The sequence below is a fragment of the Thermoascus crustaceus genome (assembly GCF_041956765.1).
Source record: "Thermoascus crustaceus strain CBS 181.67 unplaced genomic scaffold VTN00scaffold_1, whole genome shotgun sequence".
Taxonomy (NCBI): Eukaryota; Fungi; Ascomycota; class Eurotiomycetes; order Eurotiales; family Thermoascaceae; genus Thermoascus; species Thermoascus crustaceus.
This window is the reverse complement of record NW_027192527.1, coordinates 2287565-2302841: the sequence shown is the minus strand read 5'-3', so window position 1 is coordinate 2302841 and position 15277 is coordinate 2287565. Positions and strand designations below refer to the sequence as shown.

The following is a 15277-nucleotide window of genomic DNA, read 5'->3' as shown; positions in this document are numbered from 1 at the left end:
TGGAGCGCGACGCAAGTAGATATGGATATGTACCTGTTTTAAGTCCGTTTCTAACAGACCCGGTTGGACGCCACCCGTGCCTAACCTAACGCACGAGCCCTCGTCCGATCACAGTTGCACAACATTATTCTTTGGCATCTCGAGACGCAAAAGACGTCAACCTGTCAGATCAGGTCTGGCTTGGTCGAAGCCGGCGCTTGTGCGATGCGCTGCGGGGTCCGGGCCGGGCGAAACGCCTGGGCTTACGCAGCGGCCGTGTTTCTAACTTCGGACGGACAGGCACTTGAGCGTCGAAGCGCCGCTAACTTGAGTTGGTCGACTCGTGAAACGAGGCCCTTGGCGAACAGAAAATTGCAGATGTGCGACCGTGTCGCTTGCTTTGTATTCATGTTCAGTGTGCTTTGTTTACTCCGTATATTGCTTGTCGTCAATGGTACTCTAGGACCCTAGAAAGGTCTTACGTGAGCTCATCTGGTCAATGTATCGAATTGTGCACTATGGATTGACGATTGCCATTTGTCAACCACGTACACAGTCCGGTCCAGACGAGGTTGTATAGGCGATCTCTATCTGGTTACAAAGGCAATTCCTCAGTCCTTACGCCCAGGACAAATCTGAGGAATTGAAACAGAAACAGTCATGAAGTCCACTTGATTGTTTAATCCAGTGTCTAGATTAGGTATTGTCAGCATGCAGCTATCTAGTAAACTCGCCGTGAATCGGATGCGACGTCGTACATTAAATTGACTTCCCCAGGTATCAGACATAATCCCGTGCCCATGCCAAAACTCCTGGTCTTTTCAGAGTGTATAACGCCAATACCCAATGCAAACCATTTCTATGATTGCACTGATGCGGGTCTGAGAAAATATATATGCAACACTGGGTCCAGAATGCCTGCCTGAATGCTCTCATTCATGCTTTGTGGATTCAAACGGATTCACGTCATGATCATTTGATCATCGAAAGACCAATTGAGGTCAGATGGCTTCTGAAGGCTTGAAGTGGGCACGAGCGCAAAGGCAAAACATAGACGCGACTGCTGAGTGACGTGCAGTCTCAGCATGGCCATGCAGGGAACAGCGTCTTATCCTAATTAGCCAGCAGCTTGTCTGATCATCCAAGATATGCGAAGTGACCCGATGCGTGACGGATGCATTTGGCTACGTGTTGCTGGACCGCGAACGTACGCAATTTAACATACGTCAGCCAGATCCAGAATTCTGAACACCTCAGCAGGTCGAGCCGATGATTGGTGCAAGTGGTGCTGTCTCTGGTGAAAAAAGAGCTCTCATTCGAATAATCCCGCCAAAGCAACTCTCAATCACTCGGAGGAACTCACAGCCATGGAAGGCGTCATCTTGAGTGAACGATGCGAACTGGACAGCAGAGCCTGTGCCGTTGGTGAGGGATGTCTTCGAACAGAAGACCCCGGCGGGCGAGTAGGCGGCGGGGTTTCTCTGCCGACAGAAGAGCGTCGGGCTCGCATGCGACTTTGCTTTTCCAAGCAAGGAGATGAATTGGCATAGGATGACGATGATGATGACGATGGCCCCCAAGAGGAACCGTGCCTGGGGGGCACCGGCCGCTCCGGAAAAGTCCAGTCCACTTCACCATCAGTGTCTGCTCCAATGGTGAAAGATACAATACCAGACTGGCCGACGTCTTGTGTGCTTCCAGTCCATCCCTCCCTCTCTTGATCTTGCGTGCCAGTCGAGTTTAGCAGCTTACCACGTTGCCAGTGTTCAAAAGAGACCGAGCTCCGTGACCTTCTTAGCTGCTGTACAGGGCGACGATTCGACTGTCCCCTTCCAGTCTTGAGTCTCTCCGACTCGTGGCTGTAGGAGCTTCTGCGCCTACGAGGTATACGTCCTCTTCCTCTTGTGCTGTCGAAAGACTCTCCAGACTGCCCCATCAGCGCGTTTAACCTCAAGCCCTCCTGGCTTGGACAAAGCGCAACCCTTGCCCGCATAGTCTGAACTGCTGAATCGAGAGCGATTTCAATTGCACAATGGTTCCTGATACGCCCCATCCTTGGCCAAGTTGCTCGTTCACCGCTGAGACATGCTTGAAGCATGAATTCGGTGGTCGGATTTTTGAGCATGCGGGGGAAGTTCGTATAAGGTATCTCTGGGAATATATTGATGTCTCCAGAATATCTCTGGCTCAGGATCGATACTGCCTTTGTCAACGAATTTGGAAATATCCCGAGTTCGGACAAGACGGTCATTCGATGGAGCGCCTCTTCCCTGGCCAGACTTGTGAAAGTATGCAGCCATCGGGAACGGGACGATTGTGCTGCTTCACTGCCAGGACCTTCGTCCTTTGGAAGGAAGGGCACAACATGTGGGTTCACCTGTGATACGATGAAATGATTGACATTAAACATTTCAGATAGTCGACTCATCGGCAGATCACCATCTACGGAACCGTCAATGTATTGCCGGTGAGACTCACTCCACGGAACCGCCTCTCCGGTGACCGGATCCTTCGCCATCAACACCGCTGGATTGAATAGAAAGGGAACTGAACAAGAAACCGCACTGTTTGAAATCAGACGAAATGCTCCAGCTACAAGGAAATGAGCATCCCACTTACACTGCAGTCCGAATGAGCACATTGGGTGCTGTGATATAGTTCAGGATTCTCGGCAGCTCGTAGATACTGGCACTTGAAACGCAGATGTTCAGTATCCTCCTTGTTCTGTTGTAAGCTTCTTGAAAGGTTATATCGCCCAACCAGCCCTTTAGAGCTCTTTCGAGGTGCCAGATGTCGAGAAACGATCCGTACTTGAGGAATCTCGCAGCTTTCTGCAATATGTTCTCCTCCTGCCCTTCAGCTTCGAAGACTGCAAAGTCACCGTGGGCGAAAGTTCTCAGGAGATCGGGCAATTCATCATCGGTATGCACACAGAAGACGGCACAGACGATGCTGCCCGCCGAGGCTCCCGAAATGATCCGAGGCAGGAGTTTGGCTTCCCAGAGAGCCTTGAGGACGCCAATGTGATTCATCCCAAACGTGGCACCGCCAGAGAGAAGCAGGGCACTCCTTCCAAAGGCTTGACGAGCTGACAGAAGTTGGTCCAGTATGTACTTCATCTCCGGCCCATCGCAACGGTTGTTCCCGGTTAGCTCGACCAAAGTCGAGATTGTGTCAAGAGCAGTGCTGATGTATCGATCTATGAGGTTTTTCGTTCCGATATGCGAGTGCCTGTACAGACTGGCGTCGCTCATGCGGCCCAAGTCGCGGCTGAGAGAGGTGCGGATGAGGAAGAGCATGCGACTCACGTCGCAGCTCAGACGGGCATCTTCCAGCTGCTGTAGCCGTTCCTGTACGAGATGAGGATTATATTCGTCCGATTCGAAAGTCTCCTTCCAGCTATTATTATCCTCGAGTTCGTCGAGTTCGGATGCGCAGCTTCGCCATTCTTCATAGGATACGGCCTACAATCGGATCTCCGTCAGGGACGACTTCGTTTGTATTCCTCAGAAAATTTCCAACTTACATTGCGCATCCTCAGGTACAGGATCTGCCTACGCTCATCCACATATGCCTTCTTCTCCCGCTCCTCCTTCGAGAGTCCATCCCGATACGAATTGAGGACGTCTCCAGCCCACGTCACCGAGTCTCGAACAAAGGACGAAAGAGTCGCAACGGTTGCCCGTTTTGCGAGAGAACTTGCTCGTGAAGACCCAGGTGAGGCCTCTACCTGTGTCTGAACCGTGTTCTTACGGTGAAGTCGAGAGTGGAAGATTGTGGGATCTCGGAGGAGCGACATGGTTGGCTCACAGACAGAGCCATATGTCAGGGGAGGTACCTGCAGACCATGTGTTGAAAGATTACAGGAACATGGAGCGGAATTAAGGGAGAAACGGTTCAAAGACCACGTCGTCCAAAGAAGCAAAAGAGAAAAAGAAAACGGAGGTCCGTCTAAAGCACGGTACCGGAGTTCAGGGTTGACGTAGGTGGTGGAATAATACGCCCATGGGCCAGCTCGTCGAGAGAAACGTCACGAGGGCCCAACAACTCTGCGATCCGCGCCGAACCCCAGAGTGGGCGCGATGTGTGTGGATCAAGCCGGCCCTTGCATCACCCGCCTGAAAGGAGCCACCTTGTCAGCGCGGGGAAGTCACACAGTGACACGCAGCGCGGACGGTCCTCCTGCTGACCAAAAAGACAGACGCGGTGGCCAGCATTGCATCATATTCATTATGGGGTACGAGACCTCGTGGCCCGTGAGGGTCCTACATTGTTAACCCTTTTGTGAGTTGGAGATGTTGAGGGTCTGTAGCACCTTGGTCCAGCGGATCTGGATCTAAACGAGCGGTCGGGCAAGGGTTGGGGAGGCGATCTGGACCTTTCTAACGGGTCTAAGTTTAGCGGCAGCAACCGGGTCACCTCAACCGGGGCGAACTCCCCACGGCTCCCGACCCCAACTTATCCCTACAGGTGGGTACATTAGGTGCCTGATCCTCCAGATGCCTTAATGACGAAACATCCTTTTGTCCCTCTTGACAAACACAGTTAGTACTCATATCTTTTTTCAGGCTGCTCGAATCTGGAATAACCAGAGACAGCAGACTCATATGGAATTCCGAACGGTTCACAGCCATGAAACATGCAGTCCTATAAGTGTCCTTCATCTTAGGAGAGGTCATGGGAGCCACACCTGGATGCGAGATGACACCTTTCCTTTCACATGCTTATCGCATACAGTATACTGAGCACAGATGCATGTGAGACTTTAACATCCCTATCTTATCGGCTAAATAACATGTCGAAAATCATTGGTCTATCGGAGAAAAATTATGGATATTTTTACAACCAATGACCTCCATCTATGGCTAAATACCGTCTTCCCATAAGCCAGGAAATTTTTGACATGTGTAATGTCGACCCGGAATAATGGGTTTCAAGGAGGAGTCTGAGAACTCCCGACCTGGAGCGTATGACTCAGCCATACCCTCAGCGCAGCCCTCATCTGCGTCTCCACACCATCCTCATGCCAGAAGTGTCCGGCGCCATCGATTTCTCGATACTGGAACTTGGTCCCGGGCACACTAGCCAGCTCGTCTGACCACTTCTGTATCTTTTTCTCTGAAGTGAAGGAGTCTCTGTTGCCGTAGATGACCAGGGTCGGGTGAGCGCACAGCTGCTCCTCAGGTTTGGGAGACAGGACATGTGCTCCCTGGACTGAGGTTCCGGAGCCTACTTCCGTGCTGAGTGACATCCTAGAGAACATGGTCAAAAAGAGGGTGATGGGAGGTAGGATCGGCGACACTAGAAGATAAGAGATCCTTGGTGTGGGGATCTGACGGGCATCACCACTTGCGGTGCCAGCATTCGTATTATCCTGAACCTGAACCATTTGTGGTTCACTCCGCGATAACCGGGCACTCAGTCTTCGCTTTGACCTGTCTACCCTACGCATTATATTGTCAAGAGCGTCCCCCCGGCTGTCTTTGGGGCTCGAATCCGAGCCGTAGCCGAGCGCAACATGGGACGGCTTCCCGACAGAATCGGGACTGCCGGGCCTTGAAGACTGCAGCTGAACTCTTGCTTGGAACTCCTTGTTCCAATGAGCAGAGCAATGTTGCGCCCTCGTACGGATTGCAGCCGTGGAAGAGCCCTCAGCGGTGTTTGCAAGCAGCTTCATAACGACGTCGACCTTTGGTAGGTGCGACGCGATCATGGAACCATAAGAATATCCGCCCAGTATTAGATCCACAGGTGATGATGACTGTTGTGAGCCCTCCTCACCAGCAATGGAAGGCGGAGAGGGTTGTGTCTCCGATGGTGCTCGCGAATGACCGGATGGCCTTCCAGGATTCAACCCGTGAAGATAGTACACCATGAAGCCGTAGAAGGAAAAATAATCGCCCAACTCAGGTTTCGCGGTCCAACTCGTCTTTCCTCCAGACTCCCCTGCACCACTGAAATTGATTGTATCAGCAAAGGCTGCCTGGTTGCCACAACCATGACCACAGAGAACGGTATGTCGTCGGTTTACCGGAAGTTGAATGTCCCCACGATATATCCAGCCTGCAGCAGTTCTCCACCGACGGTACTCACAACAGGGTCATCGAAGCATCCTCCGAGAGGAGCGTACGGATGGGCAATAATGGCACCCCTCTTCTGCCAGCGCGGTGCTGTCTCCAGTCGCTGCAGCTGCGGAGGAAGGTAGAGGCGACATTCGAGCTGCGTGTCATCGTAGACAGAGGGTATGGTAAACGAGAAACTCGGCGACGGGAGGCCCATGGCTGGAACGCGCTGGGGGCCGTGCCGTGTGCGCGAAACGCATCACCGGAGAATGATTGTTATCAGTTGAGGTGGACATTATTTGGTGCTGTCTGCATGGAACTGCTGTTACTTCGATCGCCACGGAAGAGCCCCGCCTAGGCCGCCGTGCTCTAACTTTAGGGACAAGAGGCGCGGGCGGCGCACCCCATACAATCCGCATTCCAAGTCTGGCCTCACGACTGTAAAAGCTCGTTTACCGTCAATATCTTGAGTAGAAATTGAATCAGCAAACTATACTGTCAGGGGAAAAATTTTTTTAACTTGACTGAATAGACAGCAATCAAGAGCCGAGAAACTGGATCTGATCGCCCTCTCTAACAGAAAGGCGTAGGCTACAGAAGCCACCTTTATATCAGTCGAATATTACCACCATACCCTAGCGGTATGCCAAGAAGCCTATGAACCTAGTCAGCACACGCCGATCCGGGCATCTCGAAGGCCAAAATCCCTGCCATAAAGGAATTATACTGCCTATACCCATGACCGCTTGTTTTCCTTTGTTATAACCCTTGCAATACCCCTTTATATTGCATCGATATATCATAGTTTTCGGGATTGTCTGATATTGCCATATTTGGAAGATCCGAAGCCCCTAGTTCCATGAGGTAAATAGTCAGTTAGGTAGATTCGAATAATCAGAGCTTTCATCATCATACCTTTGGATTACTAGGTTCGCGCAGTCTGACACTTTATCCATGTACACGCCCAAACGCAGACAGTGAAATTTTATACTTCTTCGATTGACGTCCCACACGTCATGAAATCCAGCCACAAGCCCCAAGATCTGCGTTTACACAAATTCGAAGTCTTCTCCGCAGGTCGAGTTCTTGTCGTACCGGATGTTGTCCCCTAAGGTGCCGCCGCTCCCCGGAGCTTCAAGCGCAAATCCACCATGGATAAAGGCGCCAAATGAGATATTTATTGTCACCATCGGTTTTCAGTGATCTATTCCAGTCGAATTTGATGCAGGCTTTTTCGGGACCCAGGCCCGTTAACACAATATCGTCGGTGATCAGCAAAGTCTCACGGTCATTCCGGTTACTGGCAAGTTCGATTCGGAACTTTGAGCGTCTGGTTGGAGAGAGTACGACAGATCTTCTTTGCAGGTACCAAAATTTCTCGGGATAACGCTTGCTGCGGATGAAGACCTCCATGCCGCTAACGCGGTCCGGCCCCTCGACATGTGGAATGGTGGGCACGTCGAACGTCCTCTTCTCAACCCAGTGGTGGGCGTCTAATTGAGAAAATATGATGCGGCCAGGCAGCTTGGCAAACCTGTCCTCCGTAGTTTTAACGGCGAGGTAATTGATCTTTTCAATGAGTCCCCCAAGTTCACGATAGTCTGACGCTTCCCAAGTCCACGTCTGAGCCGAAAGGCGCTTCAGATTGTAAAAGCGATGAATGCTGAAATCCTTCACCGTCTGAATGTGGCGGTAAAACAGATCCACGGTCTCTCGGTCAGGGGTGGTCAGAAGATAATAACCAAAGTCCATACGCATGGCGCCCTTGTCGCCGCGATAGAGTGCAATGCTGTAGAAAAGCATGATGGGCTCTGGAGTCTGTTGGATAATGCCGCAGATGAATATGGGTGTTTATATAAGCCTTGTGATATGGATCCGAAAGATTCTTCAAGTCGAGTGGTCTAGCTCGAAAAAGGGGCGATCGGTGCTCCTATATGCCTGTACCTTCCATATGCCATATGCAGACATAGTCGAACTGCCAAACCAGGATCTCAACGAAACGGTTAGACCGGCAGATCCGAATTGCTCGAATTGAGAAGTATTCCAGGCTTATCCAATGAGGATGGTCTCTCCCAGACACACAAAATGCTGACTAGTGGACTGTAGGTACTAGATAGTTGATTTTAGCTCCGTCTTTGCTGCATGATAACATTTCCATGCATCTAAATCATGTATATTGTGTCCAGCTGTACACCGTTGTGCGTTCTATTCTCTGATTAGTCTGTCAGCCTGGCAGAATTTTACCACATGCAGGAAGTCTGGTGTTTAGTGATAGTTGTATAGTGGGCTACGGGTGCCAGCGCAGTTTAGGTACTTATGCAGTTCATTTCGCCCTGCAAGTTCTAGTACCACACCTTCATGAACTGTTGTTCTGGTGTGCAATCTAACATTGCTCTATTTCTACAGATTTGGCTTCTGTCTAAAGAGCCTCAGCCATGATGTCTTGATAATGCCTGCAGTTTAATTGATCTGCTGATCATCTATTCAATTAGAGACTATTTTGCATATCTGGGCTGTGTTCTGCTTAACCTGCTTGCTGGTTAGGTTTTTTGGGTTTGGGTTCACAATTTTACAAGACAGCTGTGGCTGCAGTTATTCCAAGCCTCCCAAGTACTCGAAGGGCATCTTTGAAACCTGGAGACAGATACATCTCGACAGAACCCACAGTTTGTCCTGAAAACATGGTTCTGGAAGGTAGTTATTTCACACATTGAACTTCTTCTTCATGCTCCCATGAAGCACATTCAGCAGATCTCAGTGCATCATACCAAGCATCCACCCCATATGTTGTGACAGCTTTCATTTTGTTGGAGGAAAGTGTGTCTCCATTCCAAATGATTGTATAGCCAACATGCTAGGGGGCGGGGGGGCAGGACACTATCTTATTGGAGGGCAGTGCATCTATCTGTGTCCCAGTTACTTGTCCCAAATCTGCCAAGTTCGACAGTTATGCATGCATCCTCCTAACCTGCCCAGATATAGGATTATCTTTATTAGATAAACAAAACACCCAAAATAAGAAGACATGTATCTTATTCTACTAAGATTTTGTCATGTATATAGAATTATGCACAGCAACTGGCAAAAATAGTGTAAAGGTATTTTCTGCGCCGACCTAGGTTATAGAAGATAGGTAGGGCTCTACACTACACATGTTGCGGAGCACTTGGGAAAGACAGATTTATCGGGCCCTGGATTCCAGTCACTTGAAGAACATTTCACGGCTCAAATTTATTAATGCTCTGAAGTCGACTTTACTCTGCAAATTCCGAGCTGTACCAAGATGTTATTAATTTAATTTTATTAACTTGGCGGGTTAAACCCGAAGCCAGCAGACAACAATTACGCTTGATTATTTAAAAAGTACTTGGAATGCCATGATCACGGAACGCTATGAACCCAAGATACAGCGCGCCAATGCAAACAAGAGCAGATTCTAAGTGTCAGAGAGCAACCAAGCAGGGTCCGGCTCATCATCTTCATCTTCTGACCTTGTCGCAGTATCATGAGGAGGAGGCGATGCCGCGGCCGTCAGTAAGTCAGCAGGAGGTTCTGGATTGTCCACATCATGAGGATCATGGTGCGTATCACCGTGATCCTCACCATGGTGATCCTCATCATGTTTCGAATCTAGCTGGTCATGTTCCGGTGGTGTTCTGAAGTTGTCATCCTCGGATATGTTAAACACGTTCATGAGGATTGCTTTGGCTTGTTTGAATGCTTCCAGCTCGGCACCGATACAGCAAACGAGTAGCTTCCAGTCCTTCTCTCCCGCACGGGTAAGTTTCGCCTCCACACGTGCTATCGTGTCGTCCATATCCTTGAGAATCGCCCTGGCTCTATTCTCCTCGACATTGTTCTCCAGAACTTCCGGGTGTTTCAGGAGCTGAGACTCTGCCTCGGCGGAACGACGCATCTCTTCTTTTAACCTCTTCTCGAAGTCGGTAACTTCCGCCACGACTTCTTGCCAGACGGCACTCCCTTCCTGCAGCGCTCCGATCTCCAAGTCGACCCCGCGCTGCCTCTTTCTCAACTCTGATTGTTCGGTCCTCCAATGCTCTCGTGCCATATCTAACGTTCGGCGCTTCGGATTCAGGGAGTAAAACGAGTCTGCAGACATGGATGGTAGTGGCTTCAGTGGGGGATCCTCTAAGTACTTGCGGACCTTGGACTCATGTATCGACAAGGAAGCCTTGTAAGAGGATAGCTTGGCTTCAACAGAGTTTTCGACCTGCGAAATCTCGCTGACGACCTGACGGTGCCTTGCTTTCATTTCATAGAGTTTGTGTTCTAGCTCGGTAATGCCATGTTCCAAAGTGTGAGCTTCTTCTCTCAGCTCTTTCGACCTCTGGCCGTCACGGTCACTCTGAATGGCTGAGATTGTCTCTTGCAAACCATACTGTTTAGCCACAAAGGCGTCCACCTCCTTGAGAGCATTCCTCCTCTCTTTAATATGACCAGCAAGTATCCGTTTCTCTTCCTCTTTGAGGCTCAGTAGGTCGTGCATGGACTTGAGTATGCCCTTTCGTGCAGCACGGAGTCCGATCTTCCTCTTCGCAGGTTGCCTGACCGGTATAGTTGGAGCTCCGCGGGAGTCGCTGACAGTGGAAGGGGTAGGTGCTGGGCTTCCGTTGGAGAGGGAATCATCTGGGTGAGGGCCAGATAGACCCGCCATTAAACCATCGCTTTGAGCATCGAGAAGAACCTGAAGGTTCCGCTGGAGGTGTCTTGCTTGACGCTCGATATAGAGCAGAGGTTCATGATGGTGGATGGAAGCCTCGACTGGAACAGGAGGCGTCTGGCGTCTGTCTGCATTTGGGAGAAGGGTCGACATCTCTGCGGTAGTTGTTATACGCTCATTCGATACTATAGCTGGACGAGCTTCGGTTTAGCAAGAGCACGGTGGGAGGATGCTCGCTTGTGGAATTAAGGGCCTACAATGGTGATAAACACATACAGGAGGGGCAGCCAGCAAGGATAATCACGAAGCACGGATCCGGTTCTGACCTTTTGACAGGTGGTCTATCAAATAGTCCAGCGCATGATAGCTGTGGAGAAGGCAGCTGGAGCTTGTGATCTCAAGCCGCACCCGGCGTCGCCCGCCCTCGCCGCAGGGCCCAGACAAGCTCCGTGGAGACGGTTTCCATCATCTCACGTGACGTGTACGGGTTTCTGCAGGAACCACAGGAACCCTTCTGGTGAGCTTCGCCGTTGACGTGTGCCTCGCGAAAGCTCGACAACTTCAGCCAGATCTCTCGACGGCTGCCTCTTCGCTTTTAATCGCTTTACCTATACACGTCGCCTTCTGGGCGCCTTCTTTATCCTTTTTTGAGACTCTACCTTCTCTTAAGGGTCTGTTTCCTACCGCACTAAAGCTATCTTCCAGCTATCCCACCTAGTCCCTCCTGCGATCTCCATCGCCGACACTGGAGAGCTGAACACTCACTTACGGTCCATATTGTCGGAATAACGCCAATCAGAGATGGTTGGAATTTCGTCGGCCGCAGGCCTTGTTGGCTTTCTCTCCGAACCCGACCCAGAGCTGAGAGTCTTCGCTTTGAAGACCCTAGATGCTGAGGTCGACCTGCTCTGGACAGAGATTGTGGATGCTATCCCTCAAATGTAGGACAGATCTCTTTCTTCCCCGTGATTTACGAGCTAGCTATAGTTTGAGATAATTTGGACTGCTTGTCGGAAACGTCAATGCGTGCGGCCGTTGCTAACGGGTTCGACCTCTAGAGAGGCACTTTATGAAGATGAGACTTTCCCGGAACGTGAGCTCGCCGCTCTGGTGGCCGCCAAGGTTTACTATCACCTCCAGGAATACAATGAGAGCATGGTCTTTGCTCTTGGTGCAGGCAAGCTGTTTAACCTGGACAACGGTGGCGAGTTCGAGGAGACCATAATTGGTAGAATCCCCGTGCTCTTTGCCCCGCGTCATCTCAGTAAATGCACAGTTACTGACGAGTCTCTTGTAGCGAAATGCGTTGATACCTTCATCTCCCTTTCCGCAGCCAATAAGCCCAGTGCCGACCAGCCAGCGAACCTCAACACTGCATTCCCGACTTCCACAAACGGGGCCACAAGCACTTCTGCCAGTCTCACGTCTCCGATAACGCCATTTTCCCAGTCCGCGCTGCCGTCGAAGTCATTACTCTCCCGACAAGAGGTGCCCGGTGTCGATGCTGCCTACCCTGGAGGCGACGATGCTAGCGTGAAACAAATTGAGACTCCTCTCGTGCTGAAAAGAGGGGTCCAGGGTCAACTGCAAGCTGTCATTGAACGGTTGTTTGAGGCATGCTTCCGTCAGAAGCGTTATCGCCAGGTGGTTGGTATTGCGATCGAGGCGAAGAACCTGGATGTGCTTCGAAGAGCAATTCTTCGCGCTAGCGAGGATGAGCAGAAGATGTACGGCGAATCCTCACGGCGGGGTGAAGAGCTTATGGAGTACGTTCTGGACATATGCATGAGCGTGGTGCAGGAGCGTGCTTTTCGTAATGAGGTTGGTGATCATCATCTCTCAATAGTGGCTTGTTCTAACATGTGATCCACAGATACTGAAGCTTATTCTCGAGCTCCTGAGCCAAATCCCTTCACCAGACTATTTCGCGATTGCCAAATGTGTTGTTTATCTTAATGAGCACTCCATGGCGACTGCCATCCTGCGGCAGCTAGTAGAAAAAGGTGATCCAAGGTCCCTTGCCGTGGCTTACCAAATCTCCTTCGATCTTTACGACAACAGTACGCAAGAGTTTCTCAAGAAGGTTCGCCAAGAGATTGCAGACCTCATACCAGAGTCGAGCGGTTCGAGTTCCTCGCAAGATGGCCAGGAGGAAGCAAAGGAGTCCACTCCGCTGCTTCAAGAGCAGTCCGCTACTAAATCTCTAGGCGCGAACGGGGACAAGGCCAAGGTCACGGAGGAGGGCCGAAAAGCCCTTAACGCCATCCGTGATATTCTCGATGGTATCAAGTCAATTCAGTTGAATCTCGAGTTCCTCTACAGGAGTAACAAAGCCGACGTCTCAATTTTGAACAAGGTTAGAGATAGCCTCGAGGCGCGAAACTCGATTTTCCATACTGCCGTTACTCTGTCGAACGCCTTCATGCACGCCGGCACCACGCACGACAAATTTTTCCGTGACAATTTGGAATGGCTAGGAAAGGCCGTCAACTGGTCGAAGTTCACGGCGACTGCTGCGCTTGGTGTGATCCATCGCGGAAATTTGACTCAGGGCCAGAAGCTCCTTGCTCCTTACCTGCCGAAGGAACATATTGCCGGCGTTGGAAGCACTGGTTCCGTCTACAGCCAGGGAGGGTCGCTCTATGCGTTCGGTCTGATCTACGCCAACCACGGTGGAATGGCTGTTGATCTCATCCGCGACCATTTCAAGAAGGCTACTGAAGAGGTCGTGCAACATGGTGGTGCTCTGGGTCTAGGTGTTGCAGGCATGGCTACAGGTGACGAAGGGATCTATGAAGACCTCAAGACCGTTCTCTACACTGATTCGGCTATCAATGGTGAGGCCGTCGGCCTAGCTATGGGCCTCGTCATGTTGGGAACCGGGAACATGAAGGCTTTAGAGGACATGATCCAGTACGCCCACGACACTCAGCACGAGAAAATCGTGCGAGGTCTGGCGATGGGTATGGCCTTGATCATGTACGGCCGTCAGGAGGCTGCCGATGAGTTGATTAACGGACTTCTTGGTGACCCTGACCCCACTCTCCGCTATGGTGGTATCATGACCATTGCTCTCGCATACTGCGGTAGCGGCAGCAACAAGGCTGTACGCAAGCTTCTCCATGTTGCAGTCAGCGATGTCAACGACGATGTACGAAGAGTGGCTGTCCTGGGCCTGGGCTTTATTCTCTTCAGGAAATACCAGAGCGTGCCTCGCATGGTCGAGTTGCTCTCGGAGTCCTACAACCCGCATGTTCGATATGGTGCTGCCATGGCACTTGGTATCTCATGTGCGGGAACCGGATTGGCCGAGGCCATCGATCTCCTGGAGCCTATGCTTAAAGACCCCACGGACTTCGTCCGCCAGGGCGCTTTGATATCTCTCGCCATGGTCCTGATCCAGCAGAACGAAGCCATGAACCCCAAGGTTGGAACCATCCGGAAGACGATGATGAAGATGATTGGGGACAGACACGAGGATGCCATGGCTAAGTTCGGATGTGCTGTTGCCCTTGGCATTATCGATGCTGGCGGTCGCAACTGCACCATCAGCCTGCAGACCCAGACCGGCAACCTGAACATGCCTGGTATCGTCGGAGCGGCCGTCTTTACGCAGTACTGGTACTGGTTCCCTCTTGCCCATTTCCTCTCCCTCAGCTTCACGCCGACCGCCCTCATTGGCGTTGACCAGAAGCTGGAGGTGCCAGTCTTCAAGTTCCACAGCAACACCAGACCGAGCCTGTTCGACTACCCACCTGAGCAGCAGGTCAAGGCCGAGGAGGCTCCAGAGAAGGTCAAGACTGCCGTGTTGTCGACGACAGCACAGGCCAAGCGACGCGCTCAGCGTCGCGAGAAGCAGCAGCGCCGCGAGAGCATGGATATTGATCAGACACCCACAACACCCAAGGTCTCGACCCAGCTGCCAGAGAAGATGGAGACGGATGAAAAGGCGGAAGAGGCCAAGGAGGCGGAGAAGGAGGGAGCCGCTGAGGGCCAGAAGAAGAAGGTAGAGAAGGAGAAGGTGGGATATGAGCTGGAGAACATGTCGCGGGTGCTCCCGGCACAGCTGAAGTACCTCACCTTCCCCGATCCTAGATATGAGCCTGTCAAGAGGGTAAGTATCCATCTTTCACCATTACGCCGAGAAGAAAGGTTATGGCTAACAGCCCGACAGCCTACGGGAGGGGTTGTGGTGGTGCTGGACAAGAAGCCGGAAGAGCCGCGCGAGACCATTGAGCTGAGGGCCAGCAAGGAGGTCAAGCAGGCAGCCGCGCCGGAGACGCTCCAGGACCGCTTACAGGCCGCCGCCGCTGGCGCAGCCGCGCTGCAGACCCCGCAACGCGGTGGACGCACGGCCGTGTCAGGGGCAACTGGAGCTGCTGCGGCGGCCGGTGTCCTGACAGCCGTCGACGAGGACGAGGAGGGCGCAGAGGACGCTCCCGTACCCGGAGAATTCGGGTACGAGACTGAGACGGAAGAGTGATGAGCTATGTAATCTACCGGAGGATAGAATACACGCTTGAGCTGGGGATCGTGTGTATTACTAGAATTACTT

General features: G+C 51.6%; 5 protein-coding genes across 5 annotated transcripts; 1 reads left to right on the top strand and 4 right to left on the bottom strand.

Annotated features, from left to right (window-relative positions):
* Nucleotides 1-1324: 1324 nt before the first annotated feature.
* VTN00DRAFT_818 (uncharacterized protein) lies at nucleotides 1325-3778 on the bottom strand (the record flags this gene model as incomplete). Its single annotated transcript, XM_069435005.1, has 3 exons — nucleotides 1325-2543; nucleotides 2599-3443; nucleotides 3506-3778. The coding sequence occupies 3 exons, from the start codon at nucleotides 3776-3778 to the stop codon at nucleotides 1325-1327; spliced, it is 2337 nt and encodes a 778-aa protein (XP_069291525.1).
* Nucleotides 3779-4912: 1134 nt separating this feature from the next.
* VTN00DRAFT_817 (uncharacterized protein) lies at nucleotides 4913-6258 on the bottom strand (the record flags this gene model as incomplete). The annotated part of the gene is made up of 2 exons (XM_069434994.1): nucleotides 4913-5933; nucleotides 6011-6258. The coding sequence occupies 2 exons, from the start codon at nucleotides 6256-6258 to the stop codon at nucleotides 4913-4915; spliced, it is 1269 nt and encodes a 422-aa protein (XP_069291524.1).
* An 832-nt stretch (nucleotides 6259-7090) lies between these two features.
* Nucleotides 7091-7844, bottom strand: VTN00DRAFT_816 (uncharacterized protein; the record flags this gene model as incomplete). Its single annotated transcript, XM_069434983.1, has 2 exons — nucleotides 7091-7173; nucleotides 7229-7844. The coding sequence occupies 2 exons, from the start codon at nucleotides 7842-7844 to the stop codon at nucleotides 7091-7093; spliced, it is 699 nt and encodes a 232-aa protein (XP_069291523.1).
* Nucleotides 7845-9477: 1633 nt separating this feature from the next.
* On the bottom strand, nucleotides 9478-10875 carry VTN00DRAFT_815 (uncharacterized protein; the record flags this gene model as incomplete). Its single annotated transcript, XM_069434972.1, has 1 exon — nucleotides 9478-10875. The coding sequence occupies one exon, from the start codon at nucleotides 10873-10875 to the stop codon at nucleotides 9478-9480; it is 1398 nt and encodes a 465-aa protein (XP_069291522.1).
* A 648-nt stretch (nucleotides 10876-11523) lies between these two features.
* VTN00DRAFT_814 (uncharacterized protein) lies at nucleotides 11524-15205 on the top strand (the record flags this gene model as incomplete). The annotated part of the gene is made up of 5 exons (XM_069434961.1): nucleotides 11524-11663; nucleotides 11781-11950; nucleotides 12020-12543; nucleotides 12596-14836; nucleotides 14897-15205. The coding sequence occupies 5 exons, from the start codon at nucleotides 11524-11526 to the stop codon at nucleotides 15203-15205; spliced, it is 3384 nt and encodes a 1127-aa protein (XP_069291521.1).
* Between the last annotated feature and the right edge of the window lie 72 nt (nucleotides 15206-15277).